General features: G+C 39.5%; 1 protein-coding gene across 5 annotated transcripts; it reads left to right on the forward strand.

Annotated features, from left to right (window-relative positions):
• Window positions 1-6646: 6646 nt before the first annotated feature.
• Window positions 6647-20359, forward strand: LOC121151239 (ATP-dependent RNA helicase DDX3X-like). Of its 5 annotated transcripts, XM_040972514.1 has the most exons (18): window positions 6647-6753; window positions 8657-8717; window positions 9165-9212; window positions 11452-11581; window positions 11991-12149; window positions 12226-12325; window positions 12671-12806; window positions 13470-13555; window positions 13852-13950; window positions 14031-14191; window positions 15097-15241; window positions 15342-15486; window positions 15686-15867; window positions 15952-16069; window positions 16627-16629; window positions 17376-17457; window positions 17738-17865; window positions 18025-20359. In XM_040972514.1, exons 1-18 carry the CDS (start codon window positions 6697-6699, stop codon window positions 18102-18104), a joined length of 1920 nt encoding a protein of 639 aa, XP_040828448.1. In that variant the 5' UTR covers window positions 6647-6696; the 3' UTR covers window positions 18105-20359. The 5 variants fall into 5 exon arrangements, with proteins under 5 accessions (XP_040828448.1, XP_040828444.1, XP_040828446.1 ...); XM_040972510.1 differs by lacking the exon at window positions 16627-16629 and having other exon boundaries at window positions 17304-17457; XM_040972512.1 differs by lacking the exon at window positions 16627-16629 and having other exon boundaries at window positions 9168-9212; window positions 17304-17457.
• The last annotated feature ends 2480 nt before the right edge of the window (window positions 20360-22839 follow it).

Here is a 22839-nt window from a genome sequence, read left to right on the forward strand (position 1 = left end):
TTTTTTTTTAAGATTTATTTTTATTATTTTTTCATTGGAAAGGCGGATATACAGAGAGGAGAGACAGAGAGGAAGATCTTCCGTCCGATGATTCACTCCCCAAGTGAGCACAACGGGCCGATACTATGCCGATCCGAAGCCAGGAGCCTCTTCCGGGTCTCCCACGCGGGTGCAGGTTCCCAAAGCTTTGGGCCGTCCTCGACTGCTTTCCCAGGCCACAGGCAGGGAGCTGGAAGGGAAGCGGGGCTGCCGGGATTAGAACCGGCGCCCATATGGGATCTCGGGCGTGCAAGGCAAGGACTTTAACCACTTGCGTCATCGCGCCGGGCCCGTAAATATAGGTTTTCAGATCCCCCTTTTTTGGGTATATTATTAGGAGCAGCACAGCTGGATCCTATGGCAGATTTATTTGCAATTTTCCAAGCACTGTCCATACTGATCTCCACAGTGGTAGTACTAGCCTACACTCCCACCAGCTGTGAAGGAGGGTGCCTTTCTCACCACACTCACACCAGCAGGTGTTGGTGAAAATGTCTGTTCATTTCCTTTGCCCATTTTTTACAGGTTTTTTTTTTTTTTCAAATGTTCTTGGGTTTCTGAAGCCCTTCATAAATCCTGGATATTAGTCCCCTATCACCTGTGTAGTGTACAACATTTTTTCTCCCATTCTGTTGGTTGCTTCTTCACTTTGTTTCCTTCAGCAAAGGTTTTAAAATGCTGTTCTGTATTAGAGCAATAATTCATATGCATGGTAGATGACTTGAGAAAATCAGAAAACTATGGATAGCAAAAATATTCAGCAGTAGAATCCCTCTTGGATATCATTGCCGTTGACATTTGGATGTGTATCCTTGTCCTCTGTGTGCCTTTGCATAGCTAGGGTCATAATTCATGTGTATCCAACTTAGTCTAGTCTCTTAACTTAGCATAATAAGCATTCTATAGCTAACATTATTTATTCTCATTGGAAGCATAATATTCCTATCTTGTGACTAAAATTTAACTCAGTCTTCTAGATTATTACTTTTACAGGTTATTGCTACTCTTTTCCAATATACATAATGCTTTATTATTTTTAACTAGTGCCTCAATAAGCATTTTATGCACAAATATTAGGCTGTACTTCAGATTTGTTTTCCTGATGACAGATTCCAGAGGTGGAATTAGCAAGTCAAGTTGAGAACATATTTTAGCTTTTGAAACTCACTATCAAATTATTTTCCGAAAAGGTCAATGCCTCTATAAATCCCCCCAAGTTTCCCAAAGTCATAAACAACATTTAAGGAAGAAAAAAAAAACCTCATTCGTATCATCTTTAAAATCATCTCTTTTTCAAATGAGAAAGTACTAGGATTTCACATATCATATGCGTGGCAGAGAGGGTGAAAAATAAGATTCTGCGTATGAGAACATCATTCGAATTTTGAGACCAAAACTGCAGCTCAATTATGAGCCAGCTAGAAGAGAACAAGTGAAACCGAGTGCACGTCAGACGTGTTCTGTAGGCATAGAAGTAGTCGTTACTAAATACATGTTGTTGCCCAGATGCAAGAGACTAAGAATTAAATTTAACACATTCTCTCTGAGTTATTCCAGGACTCACCTTCTCTCCTCTTCAGGTAGTGTAACGTGGAGCCTTCTGGGACAAACTCAAGTTTACCTAGAAGAAATGAAGCATGTGATGAACAGGAATATGTGGGTTCTAGAACAATTTATCACTTTTTAAGACAGTCATTTTAGCCTTTGTGTCAAGTAGGAATAATACTCCCATTGTGTGTCATGTCTCACAAAGCTTTTATGCAGATCAAATACACTAAAGAAATGGCAATGTACATATAAATATAATATATAATGTCTATATTACATAATATGTTTTCTCTCTCTCTCTCTCTCTCTCTCTGTCTGCATCAGGTGATACTACAGCTGTATTTAAGTCTCCAGCCCATTGTTTTGGGTACTTAAATGGGATCAGGGTCATTAATTCCTTTTTTTTCTGGGTTTGTCTTGTATTTTCAACAATTTACTTTTGGAGGACTCATTGGAATCACCCTGCTGTCCCTTTTCTCCTTCGCATCTAGTTCGGCATCCAGCACACACACACTCCACAAGGCTCTTTATAAATAAAGGACCGAGTGGGTGTCAAAGGGCTGAGGTCATGAGAAGAGGTCACTTGCCCATTGACGGGGACATTGAAGCCATCGATGTGTTTTGGTGTCTGAAGCAATCGTCATCACTTCCTGTACATACACACACGATTATGTACAGAAATATATTTGTATTTATCAGTATATATCAGTATATATATATGTGTGTGTGTGTATATATATCAGTATTCTCTTGGTACCATAAAACCCTGAGAATAGGGCCCAGCGCGGTGATGCAAGTGGTTAAGGTCCTTGCCTTGCACACCCGAGATCCCATATGGGCACCGGTTCTAATCCCGGCAGCCCCGCTTCCCTTCCAGCTCCCTGCCTGTGGCCTGGGAAAGCAGTCGAGGACGGCCCAAAGCCTTGGGACCCTGCACCTGCGTGGGAGACCCGGAAGAGGCTCCTGGCTTCGGATCGGCACAGCATCATCCGCCGTTGCGCTCACTTGGGGAGTGAATCATCGGACGGAAGATCTTCCTCTCTGTCTCTCCTCTCTGTATATCCACCTTTCCAATAAAAAAAATAATAAAAAGAAAAAAGAAAAAAAAAGAAAATCTATATTTACAGCAGCACAATCCACAATAGCAAAGACAGGAAGCAACCCAGACGCCTGTCCAAACAGGAGTGGGTAAAGAAATTGTGGTATATCTATTCTGTGGAATATTACTCAGCCATTAAAAGGAACAGTTCAGCTCTTGAACATAGCTCCAAAGCCCCGTGAGTGCACTCCTGTCGCTTTGCTGTGCTCACCTCCTCTCTTACTTCATTCTAGGCACGAGGCTTAACCTCACTTGTCCAGTTGTCTATTTTCCCACTCTCATTTGCCTTTTTTTTGTGTGTCACTTATCACACTTTGACACTAAGTTTGCTGATTTAATTTATGTGTGTCTCTCTCTGATTTAATGCAAGTGCCTGTGGGTGGGGATATGCTTTGTCCTTGACCACTGCCTGGTTTTTGTGTTCAGTCAACATTTGTGTGATGACATAAATATTATTATACTGGCTAGGAGAACTCTGCGGGAAATGAGTAATGGGTGAAAGCATAGTTATTGGCTCTACCCATGGCCAACAGTCAAAGTCAAGTCTGTCAAAGGCAGCCTAGCTTTAGCAGGAGAACAGAGTTCAGAAACAAACTAAAACTGCAACCAAAGCCATGTGGCAAATCAAAAAAAGAACAGATTACCTAATAATGGTTTTGGAATACTTCAGTCACTTACAAGAAAAAAAAAAAAAAGAAATCTCTGTATCTTCCCTTAGGCCAGATGGATCAAAGAAACATGTGAAAAACAAAAACATTTTGAAATCTTGAGGACAAAATCAGGAGGAATCTGCAATTTGCACTCAACACTAACCCTAACCCTAACCTAACGCTGACCCTAACCGTAACACTAGCTCTGACCCTGAACGTGACCCTGACCCTGACCCTAACCCTAACCCCAACCCCTAACCCCTAACCCCTAACCTCAACCCCTAACCCTAACCCCAACCCCTAACCCCTAACCCTAACCCTAACCCCAACCCCTAACCCCTAACCCCTAACCCCTAACCCTAACCCTAACCCTGCTTCTGGAGTCTCAGAGAAGGCAATCAGCCTCCCAGATGAAAACTATCCCAGTTGCAGGAGGCTTTCAGGTTGTGACCAGCACCCATTCTACAGACAAAAAAAGCGAGGCCCGGGGGCCCAAGGACACAGAGTTGCCTCCATGCACAGTGCTGAATCCTTTTGCTCAGTTATCGGTTGTGAATACTGAGTTAATTCACGGGGTTTTCAATCCCATCTACAACTAACCATCAGCTGTCTGAGTTCTGAGCATCCTCAGTGCCTCCCGCTTCCCCGAGTGGAGTGGCGGCGGCCAAAGTGCCAAAGCTCCCCAGGAGATTGCACCGTGCAGGCAGGAGTGGGTGTTACTTCCCTGGGGAGAGCAAATGACCCCGAAGGGCGCAAGAAGCTGTGCTGCAATATGCTGTGCTGCTCATACCGGGCAAATAGAAACGCTATGATGGATAATGTCAATGAATGGATTTTTTTCAACAACCTCATCGTGTTTGGAGAGGCAAGATTGGCAGCAGTTTCAAAACAGGGGACCTATTGAAACCACTTCAACGAGCATCTCGGAGCACGCCCCACACAGAGGACTTGGAGTGGGTGGGAAACCGGGTGGGGCTTCTCCCTCAATATCCCCCTCTACCTCAGGTAGATGAAGGAAACAATATGGAAATAATAGTCTTACCCACTTTCCTGTAGCCCTTGACCCTTTATGCACAAATTAACCATGTAAAGATTGTTAAAATAAAAAATATTAAAAAAAAAATATGCTGTGCTGCTCAGCCCACTTCCCAGACTCCCTGCAGCCACATATGCCTCTGCTCGGACCTTGCACTTGAGCCTGGAAAAGAATTAATGCGTTTGACAAATGTCCAAAGCTTAAATTCCTTCTGTCTCCTTAGAGAATGTTCCTGTTTCTAGGGATATCAGAACATCCACGAGACCCTTACATTTAATGCTTTCTAATGTCATTTCTGAGGCCAATGGGCCTCCCCAATACTCTATGCCGTGTTCCTTCATCGTTTTGGAAATACGCTGTGACTTGAACAGAGGGTGACGTAAACAAGGGACATTTAAGCCAGCAGAGAGCAGCTCTGGGATTGAGATGGGATGGAGGAGGCCAACATTTCATCTGATGACATTTATTACATTAGGAAAGATTTTTTTATCAAGATCTGGCTCTAGACAGCCCAATAACACTTGACATAAAAGGATGAAGATGTGTGCTAGGCGGATCACCGACTCATTCTTCCAATTCCATAGAAGTGTCGTTCCTAAGCAATTGCCATGCAGTACTACAATGGCAGGGAACTCGGAGGGTTACATTTTTGTGCCCCTGCGAGGTAATGCATGCACTTGCAGGGTTCCTTCACGTGGGTTCTGGAAGGACTCCAACCAGTGCTAAGATAATTGCAAGCTGTCTGCAGGGGCACAAAAGGACAGAGGCCATTTGGACACTGGCCGGGAGGCATCCACAGGAAGCTCTAGTTTAGGGGACAGTATCTGTTGGAAGGGTCTTGGTCAGGAGGTTCCTGGTTGCTCAAGAGGGTAGTTGCCCAGGAGCCAATGAGGTTTGAGCATGGCCCATCTACAGCAACATCCCGGCACCACTGGACCTCCAGGAGAGCTGGGAGGGGCTGGAGTCATGGATTAGGAACCCCATTCTATTCTTCCAAATGGCTGGCAGGGGCCCAAGGACTTGGACCATGTCCTGCTTCTTGCCAGGGGCATCAGCCAGGGAACTGGAGCAGAAGAGGAGCAGCCAGGACCAACTGACACGCTGTTATGGGATGCTGATGGCTTACATGATGGCTTAACCTACTGTAGCACAATGGCAACCCTGAAGGTTTAATTCTAACAGCGAGGAGAACTAAATCAATAGAAACATATGAATGTCGTTTCTATCTTTTGTGACCCCCCAGACCTAAACAAAGTACTCTAGGAATGGAAGGATGGTCATAAATCAAATAAATGATTCACATTTTAGTAGGCACATCATGCAAGTAACAATGTGACATTCTCAATGGGAGGCGGGTCCACCAATAGAGGTGGGTGAAACCCACTGCAGAATAAGGTCCTAATGAAAAAAAATGATTTTTTTTTTTCAGGCAGTTATCCCCAATTACCATGAAATAGGAATGTTCAACACACTGGACAAGTGTTCCCCTTCAGTCCCATACAGTTCTGGCTACCAGTTTCTGCTGGCCCAAATCCCCAGCTATTGTAGGCATTAGGGAATAAACCATTGGATGGGAGACCTCTACCTGCCTGCCTTTCAAATATAGAAAATAATATTTTTTTTCAAAATATTTTTAAAACGTTATTTTTATTTGAAAAGCAGATTTATAGAGAGAAAAAGAAGAGACAGTCTTCTGTCTGCTGGTTCACTCCCCAAAATGGCTCCAGTGCTAGGAGCTGGGCTGGTCTGAAGCCAGGAGCCAGGAGCTTCTTCCATGTCTCTCATGCGGGTGCAGGGGCCCAAACATTTTGGAGCCATCCTCTGCTGCTTTTGCAGGCATAAGCAGAGGGAGCTGGGTCAGAAGTGGAACAGCTGGGACTCAAACTTGGATGCTGACCCACATATGGAGTCTTAATTTACTGTACCACATGGTACTGGCTCTTCTTTTGAGGAGAATTTTACTCATTTTAAAAATTTACTCATTTATTTAATCAGTAAAATTTCATGAGTAAATTTTAAAAATGGAGGCTGAGCAGTTAAACGAAAGGGGGAGATTATCTCCCAAAGGCACCTCCCACATTATGGACTGGACAAAGAGTGCATGTTTCCACAAGGTTCTTTCCCTGCTCTTGTGCTGCCATATTGACCCACATCAACAAAGCGGCCGGTGGGAGGGGCGCAGCAGTCCGTAATCAGAACGTGCGTCTTGCGTGCTGACGTAATTGCTTGGGAAACCGTACGTTACGACCGGGGAGTACATTTTACACCGCCTAGAAGCCTATTATTAGGGCTCTTTATCCTCTAAGTGTAAAATCTGTCGTCCCATGTTTTCAGGAATGAGTCATGTGGCACTGGGAAATACGGTGGACCTGGACGAGCAGGTGAGTTGTAGTCACCGTACTGACGTTTTATAGTACCGTTACTGTGTTATGTTCGACTGCAGCAGTATACTAAGCAGTTACTACCCTGCTGGTAGGCGTCACTTATGTTGGGATTGTCTCTGCGGCGCGCCACGGTAGAAAAGCAAATGAATTAAATTCCGTGGCGGTTTGAGGCGCTGGTAATCACCGTTATCTGTAACGTTTATCACGTGTGTTCCGCTTGCGGAGAATTGAACTGTACCGGCCGCGCGCCATAGCGGCTTTTGTGCATGCGCCGTGCTCCGCATGCGCATGCGCAACTCTCCAGTGCTTGTCAACAACGGTTTCCCTAATTCGGACTTAATGTTTCTCCTGTTTTTCACCTATTTGTGTTTAAACGGCCCTGAGATAAATTTTACATGTTTCTGCGTGCTCATTCGAAAAAGTAATAAAGCTCCGGGATTTTAGAAATACCGCAATCAAACAGAAGGGAAATGGCGTTGCTTTTTGTATTAATACTAGCTTCCTTCTACAAACCTGGAGTACAGAGAGGTGGGAAAAAAAAAACCTGGTGATGATAAAGGAAAAATAAACGCCATGTAGTTTTTTAAATGGTCGTTCCTCCCCGCCCCGCGCCCCGCGCCCCGCGCCCCGCGCCCCGCGCCCCGCGCCCCGCGCCCCGCGCCCCGCGCCCCGCGCCCCGCCCCCCGTCCCCCGCCCCCCGTCCCCCGCCCCCCGGTCGCGGACGTTGGGAGCCCGCTGACGCAGCGGTGTTTCCGGAGTGGAAAGTTTTGTGACGCAGAACAACCGGAAGCGGATGCTGGCGAGGGAGGGAGGGAGGGAGGCGAGCCGACCGTACCAGAGGAGAAGAGGAATGGCCGCCGCGTGTTTCCGTTGACCTGTATGTGGAGATAATGGACGGTAGAAGCCAGCAAGACGACATCTGTGAGGTTAGAAACTGAGGATTGTAATAATTTCCATCCACAGAACAACTTAGATTCTTAATTGGGCGGTAAAAGGGCGTTTTGTGTCGTTAACTTGAGAATTTCATTCCCAATCGGCCACCATAAACTAAAGCCGCTTTGTTGATTCCACGCGTACTTTAGGTTTTAGTAAACAGGAAGATGCGGAAATACAATTACTTCTTTCTTATTTTTTATCGTTAGTACCTTATTCTTCTGTATCGTTGAGCCAGTCAGCTGTAACCTGCTTTTTTAACAAGTTTTACCGGCGTCTTAGTCGCGGTAATGAAATTCCAACCGGCTCAAGTCGTTTGGTCTCCTAAAACCTGTTCCACGCTGTGAGCTATGTGACTTGCCGTCTCCTCTACCTACTGTGACTAGTACATTACGTGGATATAAGAACTACAACCTTAATCTTGGTCCTAAATTTCATGGTAACTTGAAACATTCCCACCCTCCCTCTTTAGTAGATGTTTATTTATTGAAATTTATACAGTAGAAATGTAAAATGTCATTTTTCTCCCGTCATATATTTACTATCATTTTTTAGCATTCATAAATCATATATTCCTTACATTGCTAGCATTATATATTAAATGAACTAGCTTTACGAATTTGAAGTGTTAATGCTTAATTTCCTGTGATTTTATAGCTCTATATTGTATATTTGTTATTTATATATTTGTTATTACCCTTTATTTACATTTAGCAGTATTCCAGTTCACCCTGCAAACGAAATTTCATTTTTCTTGTGTATAGCTCACTTTAACATTTAGATTACTGAATTTTCATCAATTCAGTTAAGAAATTTTACAGAGGTTATAACATCGGCTTGGATTGGGTAAATTTCAACATTTTACAGAGGTATTTGTGACATCCAGGTGCTCCTTAACCGAATCATCCTTTGTAAACTGGGAGGGTTCTAAGGACAAGGATAAGAATTATTGATAACTCTTTTCCAGTTGGCTGGTCTAGACCTGAATGCTTCTGGTACTCAGTCTGCAGGAGGAAGCACTGCAAGCAGTAAGTAAAAAGTTTTAAATATACAGAAAAGCTTTATTACATTGATGCTAGGTTGTGACACATAATTAGATTTAAATTAAACATTTTTTTCTGCTGAATTTAACATAAACACATAATGACATATTTGAATTTAGTTAGTATATGTTCTCTTCTCTCCTAACTTTAACTAGCTTTTAACAGGCTGTCCTAGTAAAATAATGGTCTTATTTAATGTTAGTAAATGTTCTTTACATAAACCACTTAGGACATTTTAAGTCATGACTAGTAACTACTGAACTGTTGGAATATTTTTATTCTTGTGACCCAAGGGTCTGAACTTATTTACAAGCTTAGTTTTTGTTTAGAGAAAATGTTAGATTGGTGAACCATTAAGTTTGCATTTAAATTGAGCTTGAAAACTTGCTCAGCTTGTAGTTTTCCAAGTTCCTTCCTTTTTTTCTTTTATAGAAGGGCGCTATATACCTCCTCACTTGCGGAATAGAGAAGCTTCTAAAGGTATGTCATTTAAAAAAACGCTCATAATCTCACTTTTATTCCCAAAAGTAATTAAACCATAGGAAAAATATTTTTCAGAAATTTTAACACTTTATTTCTCCAGTGTTTCTGTTAGATATTTCTTTTGGGACCTAGCACTTACTAACTTTGGAAATGTTCATGTGATAACAATAATGAGCAATTCTTGTTTCTTTTGATTGTGAAAAACTTGAGTTTTGTTGTTTTATTACTGTAGTGCGTTACTTGTAGACGTTGATAGATTTGTTTGAAAGAGGTGCCTTTGTGGTGATGCTTCAGAAAAAGCCTCATGATGATAAAGCACTGTTTAAACCCTGTGTTAAAGTTTTCACAATTGAAATGTGAGTTTTGAGGAAGAGTAAATTTTGGCCACAGTCAGTAGTATGTGTGGTTGGTTTTTTTAGTGTTTTGCCTGAAATGCTTAATTTAAAAATTTTGACACATGTAGTGTGTTTTCACTTGTAAGAATGGATAGATTAGAAAAATATTTATTATTATTTTAACCTTTTTTAAAGATAACTCATTTACACTGCTCTGGTTTAGTCCCCAACACTTGTGGTTTTGCAGTGTCAAAAGGGGAAGGTGTGCATCTGGCCTACGACTTTCAGGTTGGTGGCGGAGACTCACCTACTGGAACTATAAGTTGATAACTCAGGATACACATTGGCATGGCCCAATAATGAAACTAACTTGAACTCAGCTTCTCTTGTGGAAAGCAGATACTGCAACCCAAGGGGTATTAATTTGAAATTTGTATATATACCAAAAAGAATGACCTCAAATTTTTGAAAGACAACAAGGTCATGGAGTATGTAAGCAAAAAGAGACTGATAATAGAGTTTAGAGAAGTATTGAGTATTGAAGGTGAAAAGATAAATCATTTATGGTTGAGTGCTTTTTTTTTCCATTTAATTTGTGATTGCCAGGAGATTATTTAGATAATGATGGCAGTTTTCCAAAGAAACAATTTCTTTTGTTGATGTTGTTGGTGTTGCTTAGAAGTATTGTTGACTAACTATAACTAAGCTATACTAAACACCTAAACTATAATAAACATTGTGAAGGGAATGGCAGTATTTTAAGGTTTTTTGAGATGGAAGAGATGTTAGAAATGTTTTTCCTATACTAAGAAGCTATTGATCAGCTGCCTGATAGTGGAGTTTTAACTGATAGCAACTTTTCCATCTTATGTCTGAATTTGATGAAGCATCTAAATTGATGGTGGGATGAAGTTACGCTTGGCTTTTAACTCTACTCTCGATACCTGTCTGCTTGCAAAATAGGCAGCAATGAGGTCACCCCCTATTCCTAACTAGATAATGTTTTACCTGGTTCAGATTTAGTACAATGTTGGTAGCTTCCTTAAGTTAGACAGAATATGTACATGAATTTAGCACAATGATATTTATAGAAGTTGTTAATTATTAATGTTGAAACACGTTTGACAGTGGGAATTAATAGGAAACTCTTAAGTTTATTTTGATTGTTATGCTGTCACATATGGCTGAAGTTCTGAGTGATAGTTTTGAAGACATGCACTTTTTTACAGAGGCATTTGCTCTCTAAGAAAAACGTGTGTATATAAAAGATAGTGGACAAGTCATGTTTAGTTTGCTGAATGGTTACCCAGTAAACTTGTTCTGGAATAAATGGTTAAGCAATGAAGTTCCAGCATATTTTGAAGGTTTGTAATTGCCCAAATAACTAGTATAGAGGTATGGAATTGCAAATTTTTAGTAAGATTTCTCAAAGCTGTAATGCCTAATATTAGTATAGTTAATTACAGCCACATACTAGCAACCAAATTTTTGTACCAAATTGTTCATGTTAATTTTTCTCTAGGGATAAACATAACTGGAAGTTAGTGTCATAACTGCCCCTGAGCAACTTCCTTTGAGCTCAGATTTCATGGAGGCACTTCAGTTCTTAATTCCTACTTTATTTTTTTTTATTTGCTTCTAAACAGTCTAATCAAAATAGAGTATACTTGTATTTTGAGTGCAGCTTATACTGTTGAAGCAAATGGAAACTGAAGAAATGATGCTTACTCAGCCTACTTTTATGCAGTGAGATGGTTTTTCTTGCTCAAAATAATTTCTGTTGATTAAAAATTCTGTGGGACTACTGACCTTAAGAACACAAAAAGTAAGATTATAGAAAGCTATGTGCTTGTTTATATTTAAGAAGGCAGCAAGGTTTAATTTTTGGTGTTCTATTGAAGGGTTTTATGATAAGGACAGTTCAGGCTGGAGTTCTTCTAAAGATAAGGATGCATACAGCAGTTTTGGGTCTCGTGATTCAAGAGGAAAGTCCAGTTACTTCAGTGACCGTGGAAGTGGATCAAGGGGAAGGTAAATTCTTGTGCATATACAGAAGTGATTTAGAATTCTAAGTTGGTAAGTCTTCATTTTTTTTAATGTTTCAAGTTCTCAAGCTTTTTGCATTTTTGGGTTGGTAAGCTTTTTTTTTTCTTTAATTGATCCTCTGTTAAAAACCATTGGCTTATTGCCTGTTAAATTTGTTACTAAAAATAGTCTTAAATAATGTAGTTAATAACTAAGTTTGACAGAATGTGAAAATAGATAAAAGATACCTGTATGGTTAGTTCTTAAATATTTTTATTATTGATGTGATGCCTTGATCATGATGTCATGGCTGTATTTAATCCTTGTATTGTTTTCACATGTAAAAAGTTTTTCTTTATTCTGAATTTCATTATGAGTAGAACTGACTAAAAAGCATTCTGATTGTGCTGTACAGATTTGAAGATCGTGGACGGAGTGACTATGATGGTATTGGCAGCCGTGGTGATAGAACTGGCTTTGGCAAATTTGAACGCAGTGGCCACAGTCGTTGGTGTGACAAATCAGATGATGATGATTGGTCAAAACCACTTCCACCAAGTGAACGCTTAGAACAGTAAGTTGCTGAAATGTGCTGTAACTGTTAGAATTCTTACTATCCTACATAATGTATAATAATTATTTGACTTCAGGGAACTGTTTTCTGGAGGAAACACTGGAATAAACTTTGAGAAGTATGATGATATACCAGTAGAAGCGACCGGCAATAACTGTCCTCCACATATAGAAAGTGTAAGTTTTTACCAAAGTCATTTGTTTACTTGTTCTAAAGATTATTTATGTTTATTTAAAAGGCAAATTGGATAGATACAGAAAGAGGGAACTCTCTCTTTGTCTCCTTCCCTAAATGGCTGCAACAGCTGTACCTAGCCCAGTAAGGAGCCAGGAGCTTCTTCCAGGTCTTCAATGTGGGTGTGGAGTCCTAGACCATGAGCAGGGAGCTGGATCAGAAGTGGTGCAGCAGTGGAACCAGTAGCTATTAGATGCCATCATTGTGCTTGACCCAATTTTTAGTGACTTTAGAAAATGTTTCTCTTTTTGCTTGTATTTGATTAACTTGTTTAAATTTCTTAACAGTTCAGTGATGTTGAAATGGGAGAGATTATCATGGGGAATATTGAGCTTACCCGTTACTCTCGTCCTACTCCAGTGCAAAAACATGCCATTCCCATTATCAAAGAAAAAAGAGATTTAATGGCTTGTGCCCAAACAGGTGAGCTGACTTGATAAAGAGTGAAAATGAAGAATACTTTAACTGGGCTTGCTACAGAAGTGTTGAGAAGACAGGAATTATGTATTGAGGATGCTTTTGAGATAGCTTGATTCTGTCAGTTTTGCCATTGAACCCCAGGGATCAAACTAGGATTTCTACAAGGGTGTCTTTGGGAGTCCTGTCTAGATTGACTTGCTGATATAATGCAACAGGGAGAATATTGAGTTTGAGAAATGCCTTTTTTTTTTAAGTAAGAATATGGTTTCCAAAAAAAGAAAAGAATCTGGCCTCAATTATTCTCTATTTAATACACCTTTATCAGGAAATAAAATTGTGTATTGTAGATAAAAAAGCAAAACCAACACTTGCTTAGTTTTTATGTTTTGCTGAAAAATTTATACCCATTTGTTCCTTTATATATCAAGATTATAAAACACACTGGCTTGCATAGGCTCATATTGTTATTTCAGAAAGAAAGTTTAAGTCAGCCTGTTTTGTGCTATTGTACTGTTGAAGTTGATGCTGTCGGTACTGTGAGGGAAAAATTAGTATCTTTTCAGAAAAGTATAGATAGGATACAAAAATTTCAGTAGGAAGACATAGGGTGTATGAAATACTTGATTTTTATTCACGTCATTAATGGTTAAACATTTTCTTAACCAGGGTCTGGAAAAACTGCAGCATTTCTTCTGCCTATTCTGAGTCAGATATATACAGATGGTCCAGGTGAAGCTCTAAAGGCTGTGAAGGTAAAAATTTTCTTACTAAGTAGGAAATTAAGATTTTGTAAATATTATTTTTAGGCATATGTAACTTTGTTTTAGACATGTACTTATTTGAGATGCAATAGAGAAGGGAGCTTTATTTCTTGGTTTATTCGTGAAAGATCCACAACAGCTAGGAGCTGGGAACTGAATCCACTTAGATTTGCCAAGGTATTGTGTGTTACATCCCAGTGTCTGGTGTTTGTAGGAAGTTGAGCAGGTAGCAAATGGGCACTTTAATTATAGAAGTCATAAAGCTAAAAATTTTATGTATTTCTCAGGAAAATGGAAGATATGGACGTCGTAAACAATACCCGATATCTTTGGTTTTAGCACCAACAAGAGAATTGGCAGTACAGATCTATGAGGAAGCCAGAAAAGTAAGTAGTGCCTTGGTAAGGTACTTTTCATCTAGTACAATGGTGAAAAATTATAAATGCTTAATAAATATTTTGTTTAGTTTTCATACCGATCTAGAGTTCGCCCTTGCGTGGTTTATGGTGGTGCAGATATTGGTCAGCAGATTCGAGATTTGGAACGTGGATGCCACTTATTAGTAGCCACTCCAGGACGTCTGGTGGACATGATGGAAAGAGGAAAAATTGGGCTAGATTTCTGCAAGTATGTTTAAATTTTTTAGTATGAAATGTATTTTAATTAATGCTTTCTCTCTTTTCCTCTAAGATTTATTTATTTTTTTTAATTGGAAAGTCAGGTATATAGAGAGCAGGAAAGACAGAGAGCAAGATCTTCCATCTGATGATTCACTCCCCAAGTAGCTACAATGGCCAGAGCTGTGCTGATCTGAAACCAGGAGCCCAGATCCTCTTCCGGGTCTCCCACGCGGGTGCAGGGTTCCAAAGCCTTGGGCCGTCCTCGACTGCTTTCCCGGGCCACAGGCAGGGAGCTGGAAGGGAAGCGGGGCTGCCGGGATAGAACTGGCGCCTGTACAGAATTTCAGTGCTTGCAAGGTGAGGTCTTTAGCGTCTAGGCTACTGTGCCTGATCCCTTTTTTGTTTGTTAAGTGTTCTGATAATTGTGTGGTTTTAAAGAATTAACAGTATGAACAATTATATTCTACAAGACTGTATTGTTCACTTACATAGCTGAATAGTAATATTCAAAATTAGATTTTAGGCACAGTAGCATAGAGGCAACCTCTGGGATCCCATATGAGCACTGGTTCTAGTCCCAGCAGCGCCACTTCCCATCCGGCTCCCTGCCTGTGGCCTGGAAAAGCAGTCGAGGACGGCCCAAAGCCTTGGGACCCTGCACTCATATGGGAGACCTGGAAGAGGCTCCTGGCTCCTGACTTGGATCGGTTCAGCTCCAGCTGTTGTGGCTAGTTGGGGTAAGCCAGAGTGAGGAAGATTTTTACCTGTCTTCTTCTCTGCGTATCTGACTTTGCAATTAAAATAAATCCAAGGAAAAAAATTAGAAGTTAGATTTAATAACTAAATAGTAATGTGATTGATATTGCTTGACGCAGTAACCAATGGAGAATTTACTGAGTGTTTTTCAACCAGGTATTTAGTGTTGGATGAAGCTGACCGAATGCTGGATATGGGATTTGAACCTCAGATCCGTCGTATAGTTGAACAAGATACTATGCCACCAAAAGGTGTTCGTCACACCATGATGTTTAGTGCTACTTTTCCTAAGGAAATACAGGTACTGCTTCATGCTAATGATTTTTCTTTGGTACTCTGAACTTGAATATAAAATAATTGTTAAAATAATGAGATTTTAAAAATTCTTTGCTGTTTTTCAGATGCTTGCCCGTGACTTCTTGGATGAATATATCTTTTTGGCTGTAGGTCGAGTTGGTTCTACTTCTGAGAACATCACGCAGAAAGTAGTTTGGGTGGAAGAGTCAGATAAACGATCCTTTCTACTTGATCTCTTAAATGCAACAGGTAAGATTTTAATTCATGCTCTCTGTTAGATGTGAGAAAAATATTCTGATATTTTCTTTCTACTCACCACCTTTCCTTTAATTTTTAATCATTAGTAAAACTTCTTAATTTGCATGCTTAACAGGTGCAAGAAAAATTAAGCCAGATATTTTTCAGATCAGTACATGATGCTAACTTGGAAAACATTCTGATTTTTCAGGGAAGGAATCATTAACTTTAGTGTTCGTGGAGACCAAAAAAGGTGCCGATTCTCTGGAGGACTTTTTATACCATGAAGGATATGCTTGTACCAGCATTCATGGAGATCGATCTCAGAGAGATCGGGAGGAAGCCCTTCACCAATTCCGCTCTGGGAAAAGTCCAATTCTAGTAGCTACAGCTGTATGTATATTAAACATTTGAGCTGATTATATCTCAATACTTTTTCTTTTTTTTAAATTTTTTTTAATTAATCTTATTTTTTAGGTGGCTGCAAGAGGGCTAGACATTTCCAATGTGAAACATGTTATCAATTTTGATTTGCCAAGTGATATTGAAGAGTATGTACATCGTATAGGCCGTACAGGACGTGTAGGAAATCTTGGTAAGAGTTTGTAAAATAGTTTGATAGGTTATTTTGAGTTGTGCATTTACTAAAGGATTTGACCACAATCTTAAAAATAGATCTTTGCAAATAATCATTTTAATATTTCATCTAAAAGAGTGGCTACTGCATTGTAAATTAATTTTTATTTTAGGATCTACTTAATATTTTAGAGACCTTTTTTTTTAAGGTTTATTTTTATTGTAAGGTAAGATATACAGACAGCAGTGGAAAGAGAGAGAGGAAGTCTGCCACAATAACCAGAGCTGAGCGAGTCCAGAGTCAGGAGCCAGGAGCCAGGAGCCTCTTCCGGGTCTCCCTCTTGGGTGCAGGGTCCCAAGGCTTTGGGCCGTCCTCCACTGCTTTCCCAGGCCACAGGGAGGGAGCTGGATGGGAAGTGGCGCTGCCGGGATTAGAACCAGTGCCCATATGGGATCCTGGTATGTTCACAGTGAAGACTTTACAACTAGGCCTTTACGCCAGGCTTTAGAAGTGCTTTTAAAAATTTTGCAAGTAATGCATACTATGCAGCAATGTGGGTTTCTCATTGTTACCAGAAGGTGGTAGATAACACCTTGTAATTTCACTTTTCCACAACCTTTTTTAATTTTAAGAGTTATTTTTACTGGGAAGGCAGAATTATAGAGAGAAGAGATGTAAAAATCTGCATCCACTCATTTACTCCCTGAATGGCCACAGCAGACTTAACTGGGCCCATTTGAAGCCAGAATCCAGGAGCACCTTACAGGTCTTTCATGTATGTCCTAGGTCTACAGGCCACCAGCGGGGAGCTGGGAACACAAACCAGAGCCCATATAGGATCCTGGAGATAGCAAGGCAAGAACTTCAGCTGCTGCGGCTGACTTGTGTGTGAAAAAAAAATTTTTTTGTGTGTGAAAGGTAGAGTAACACACCCTCTTCTGCTAGTATGCTTAACTCAAGAGCAGTGATTGGGCTGAAGCTGTGAGTCCAAATCTAATTCTGGATCTCATGTGTGAACTGACAAGGACATGACTAATAAATGCGTCTAAGGTACATATTAGGAGGAAACTTAATTTAGAAATGAAGCTGGACACACCTAAGTGACTTAAAAGGGACACATGCGTTTCAGGCAATACCCTAACCACTATATTAAGTTCTGGCCTGTCCTACAATTTTTGGAGTAAGTAAAAGTAACGGCAAAATACACATTGCTGTAATTAAGTCTGACCTTTTACGTACTTTGTTAATTCAGGCCTTGCTACCTCTTTCTTCAATGAACGAAATGCAAATATCACAAAGGATTTGTTGGATCTGCTTGTTGAAGCTAAACAAGAAGTTCCATCTTGGTTGGAAAATATGGCTTATGAACACCACTACAAAGGTGGTAGTCGTGGACGTTCCAAGAGGTACACATTGTTTTCAGTTTTCACTTGTGTAATTGAAAAGTGTTGGTTAGACAGCTGTATTGTACTCACTTTGGATGAGGAATAATCATTAAAAAAGATGCCAACTAATAAATCATCTGTTCATTGCTAATGAGTTGAAAACACTAAATTTGAATCTGATGAACTGGAGCTTGAATTTATCATGTGAGAATTGGAATTTCAAGTAGCAATTATTTCATTCTATTTTTATAGTCATGTGACATGCAAAATTTTTTTTGTGTGTTTTGTGTTGTTAAACTAGATTCAGTGGAGGGTTTGGTGCCAGAGACTATCGTCAAAGTAGTTCCAGCAGTTCTGGCTTCGGTAGTCGTACAGGCAGCAACCGGAGCAGTGGAAGTGGTCACAGCAGCAACAGAGGGTACGGCGGAGGTAATAGAAATTTTTTCCTTTGGGTTTACTGTGGAATTTTAATTTTAAAGAGCACAAAATCAAATAGTTTTTTTATATTTATATCAAAGAACTGAAGAAAATGGGGAAAACTTCTGAGGGTAGATGGCTTAATTTCTCTTTCTGAACATTTCTTAATAGGTGCCTATGGAGGCTTCTACACTAGTGATGGATACGGAGGAAATTATAGCTCACAAGGAGTTGACTGGTGGGGCAACTGAAAATCCTTTGCAGTAAAGTCAAACAAGCTAATGTGTACCTTTAGCCAGACTGTGTTGTATAGCTTCAAGAACATAGCAGTATGTTACCAGTTGATTCTCGTGAAAATGCAAGAGAGCTCACAAGTCACAAAGAAGAAATGAACAATCAGCAGCCCTGTTAAGAAATTTGAAGACTTAATTGCTATCATTTGGATAACTCCTCTCCTGCTTTGTTCAATCCCAAACTGCATTTGTAACTGTGACTGAGGATCATTTGTTAGTATTCTGTGACTTTTAACTTTAGTCAATGTTTTGATACCTGTTGGCTCAATAATACTCAAGGTAACAGTTGTTTGACAAAATAAATTTACTGAATTGAGCTACCATCAACCTTGGCACACAAGTGTTATGATACAACTTTAGTGATTATTTTTCCACAAATAGAAAAAAATATGATGTCTTTCTTTTGATCCTGGAAGTCGAGTTAAAAACAACTTAAAAATAAGTAATTTTCAGTATGGCCAGCTGTATTAAGTTAAAGTTCTGATTTGCTCACTCTATCCTTAAAAGGAGTTTAGAACCTCCATCTAGTTAAGCCATTTCAATGGTGAAGAGATAGGATGTAAGAATACACCCAAAACATTTTTGAAACCATTCTTCAAAGTTAATACAAATATCGACAGTAATTTTTCATTTGATATTTGCGCAGGGTATTCTAGGATACACAAATATGGGCGCATTGTTACAGAGAAAATTTAGAGTTCTATTGTCTTAATTTCGCAAACATTTAAATTTTTAATGCCTACCATAATAAAATGAAAGTGTTAGGCTGGCTGACACTGTTAGTCAACAAATCTTACTGCAGATTGGGTTCAATTTTGATCTTCAGGGCATGCTAGCTGTTAATGTTTTTTGGTCAAGAGGGTTTGAGCAGGAAGGGCTATGCAGCAGGCTTTGAGTTAATTTGGATTCACATTGCATTGTAGAGCTGCATTAAAAAGTTAAAATGGCTTACATTTGCAAATTTTTGTAAATTTCAAAAGTAAATAAATCCTTGCAATCACACAGGTCGGAAATACATGCTAAGCTGCAAAGGGAATCAATTTGATATTTTTAAAGATAATATTTAAGGCAGTATTTTAGTTGAGTAGGTTTCCATTGAATTTGTAGTCCTTGTACTAAATTTGGCCAAAGATGATTGTCCATTACTGAAAATGCCTCTGCTGCTTGGAGTTCTGTGCTTTTTGGGCCAGAATACAGTTTTAAAAAAAATGTGTTTTACAGTAAGCATAAAAACTGGCAGGAATTCTTGAAGTGCAATATATTTTCAAGTGTGTTGTGCCTTGTTCTAAAACTTTAATAAAGTAGGTGCAGTTGACCACTTGACAGTTTTAAGGTCATTTGTTATGGTGCTATTTAAATTAGTATAGATTAGACACCTGGACATTTTGCCCATAACTTTTTACAAAGTACCTATTTTATTGCACATTCAGAAAATTTATATATGTATGTGCATGTTTGTCTTATGTGTAAGTTTTTCAATTTCAAATATTTGTCTCTTGGAAATGCAGCTTGTTAAGTTTCATCTGGGACCATTGCTTGTTGAAAATTTTTTGCACATGGCAGATTTTGGTAGATATTTTTTTGCTTGTGTAATATTTATTGAGCCTTTTGAAAGATATTTATTTTTATTTTTGTAAGCCTAAAAATGATTCTTAGAAAGTTTAATGAAACTTGACCAAAAGTACACAAACACTGGCACTTGAATGTTGATTGTCACCATATGTGAAAAAATTTATTGTGGGGTAGTGTGAGCTTTTAATGTCAAGTCCTATTAAACTTGAGTCAAATTAAGCAGACCCAAAATTGGCAGCATAGCTACAATTTCGTGATAAAATTTAGAGCAAAATTAGCAGTGTGAAACTAAAGCATGCCAAGGTTATGATAACACTTCTGAAAGCAGATAGGAATAATCCAAATTCTCAAAGGTTCTCAGATTTTATTTAGATAATGTGTTTTGTTGTGTTTGATTTCTTTAACTGTCTGGCATTTGCAGTTCTCAAACATGCTTGTTTTTCTGTATTGCCATGCTCAGTGACTTCTGCATTCAGTTTAATTACTCAGCAATACTTGGAGTAAAAAATAAAAGTGGATTTAGTTTGCTGAATGGAACCTGAAGTCACTGCTTAGTAATTGCCTATTGTATTGTGTTAGATGGTAGCACTGCATGTGCTGCTCTTTGTTCTGATTTTACTTAAATAAAAAGTTAAAGTCTTTTTATGGTATTAGTTGAAGTTTGCTGCTATTGAGAAAGGTGAAGATAAAAGTTTGAAGAACTGGAAATTTTCTAGCTCCCCAGCAAGCTGTGAAACACCTATGAAGCCACGATATTTCTATGCTTTCAGTAGTTGAGTAATGGATGGTTTAAGTTGACGTACAGGAGAAAAATGAATTTACATAAACACAAATGGAATTCTGTAAGGTGTGTGTAGTATGTTTTGAGTGATATTTCTTTTAACATTACAGAATGCTATAATTCAACTTGCTGGTGTTTCACAGTCAGTAAATGAGGATAGGAAGATGGCACATACACCTACGCTGGCTTAGGGTGAACAATACATTGTCAGATGAATTGATACCTTTTTAATGGAATCTTATTTTTTCATCTAGCATCTTAATCATGGAAAGCAAGCAGTATATTGGTAAGGTAGTATAGATTAAATTGCATCTTTCTAAATCTTATATGAAATCACACAGCTTTTAAATTTGTGGGGTGAGATCTATTGTCAGAGCTTTCAGATGAAAAACAGGCTTGTAGTTAGTGGCTGTTACAAATTGCATGTAGAATTATTTCAAAACACCAATGCGAGCCTTCATTGTAGTTCCATTGCCAAAAGACTGGCATTCATCCCCAATTTTCCATCTGGTGGCAAGTAAACTACTTAAGTTTCCCTGTGATCTCCTAGGGAATCTAGTGTCAGGAAGCTACAATTGCTGCTTCTGGAAGGTGGCAACTCACAGGGAATAATTGGATTAAAGGACACAGGGATCTTCACTGCTATGTCACATGTCCATCAAAAAGTCACAAGTGTGTTTTACAATGAGACAAGTTCATTTTCTCAAAGGGAATTCTTGGATCTACATGTTCTAAACATTTTCAGTAAATGCTACCACTCACATTTTAGAAATACACAGTTTATACTTTATGAGGCTATGTATATATAAAACTTTGTCAATATGAATCATTACATAGAATAAATCATTTAAATTTTTTTTTATTGGAAAGTCAGAATTACACAGAGAAAAGGAGGAAGATCCTCCTTTTTGGTTGGTTTGCTCAACTAGAACGGTTACAACAGCTAGAGATGACTCAGTTCATAAAAAGGAGCCAGGAGCCTCTTCCAGGTCTCCCACGCGGGTGCAGGGTCCCAAAGCTTTGGGCCGTCCTCGACTGCTTTTCCAGGCCACAGGCAGGGAGCTGGAAGGGAAGTGGAGCAGTGCCCATGTAGAATCCTGTGCATGCAAAGTGAGGACTTGAGCACCAGGCCTGTGGGTGTGTTTTAAGTAATATTTTCCTTCATTGATGACAAGGGACCAGAAGTTTCATACACTATTTGAAATGATTTAGCATGGACTGAGTGCAATAGCCTAGCAGCTAAAGTCCTCGGCTTGTATGTCCTGCATCCATGTGGGAGAACCAAAGAAGTCTCTGGCTTCAGGCTTCACATCAGCTTAGCTCTGGCAAGTGAATCAACGGATGGAAGATCCTCTCCCCTTGTCTCTGTACATCTGATTTTTCGATAAAAATTTTAAAAAGAAATGGGTTAACAGTAAAAGAGGGAGGAGGTGGGACAGGCTGAGCTTCCCCTACCTTTGTGGCTCTGCAAGGTAATCTAGGAAACCTGGGGAGACTTAAGAATACTGGCAGGTGGTTTTTATTTTGTTTTTGCTTAGTCCTCACAGCATGATGTGGAATAAAGGAGTGAATAAAATTTTTTTTTTAAAAGTAACACATGCAGAAGGGAATACAAATCAGATATACAAACCATGAAATCAACCTTTTATGGAAACAAGGCTAAACATAGAAGGGCATAAACTGAAAAGACAGAGGCATAGACAAACAGCATGTTTACACATGTTGAATTTCAAAAGATAATTTCATGAAACTACGGAGTGTGTAGGTATTAAGCTACAGAATGATAAATCATTGCTTGGAATGGCTAAATCCATCAGTGAGACCTTTTAAGTTTTTTTATTATTATTATTATTTTTTTTTATTGGAAAGGCGGATATACAGAGAGGAGAGACAGAGAGGAAGATCTTCCATCCGATGATTCACTCCCCAAGTGAGTGCAACAGCCGATACTATGCCGATCCGAAGCCAGGAGACTCTTCGGGTCTCCCACATGGGTGCAGGGTCCCAAAGCTTTGGGCCATCCTCGACTGCTTTCCCAGGCCACAGGCAGGGAGCTGGAAGGGAAGGGGGGCTGGCGGGATTAGAACAGGCAGTGCCCATATGGGATCCCAGCACAGTAAAGCTAGTCTAACATGCTGGGCCTTTTTTTTTTTTTCTTAAGATTTATTCACCTTTATTCATTTCTGACCCAGCTTGCTGCTAATGCTTACTCTGGCAGATAGCATGTAATGATACAAGTATTTAAGTTTTGTAACTTTAACTGGGATCTCACATGGAACAATCTCCTTGCTTCAGCTTTACCTGATGCCAGCTGCATAACATTTGAGGTTGGACCAATGG

Source organism: Ochotona curzoniae, unplaced genomic scaffold (assembly GCF_017591425.1).
Source record: "Ochotona curzoniae isolate NIBS_2020 unplaced genomic scaffold, NIBS_Ocur_1.0 contig_2305, whole genome shotgun sequence".
NCBI lineage: Eukaryota > Metazoa > Chordata > Mammalia > Lagomorpha > Ochotonidae > Ochotona > Ochotona curzoniae.

Coding starts and splice junctions, on each gene's coding strand:
- LOC121151239 (XM_040972510.1), top strand. CDS start 6,697: ATGTTTTCAGGAATGAGTCATGTGGCACTGGGAAATACGGTGGACCTG. Junction 12,150..12,225: donor CCAAGTGAACGCTTAGAACA/GTAAGTTGCTGA, acceptor ATTTGACTTCAG/GGAACTGTTTTCTGGAGGAA. Junction 13,951..14,030: donor TCTATGAGGAAGCCAGAAAA/GTAAGTAGTGCC, acceptor TATTTTGTTTAG/TTTTCATACCGATCTAGAGT.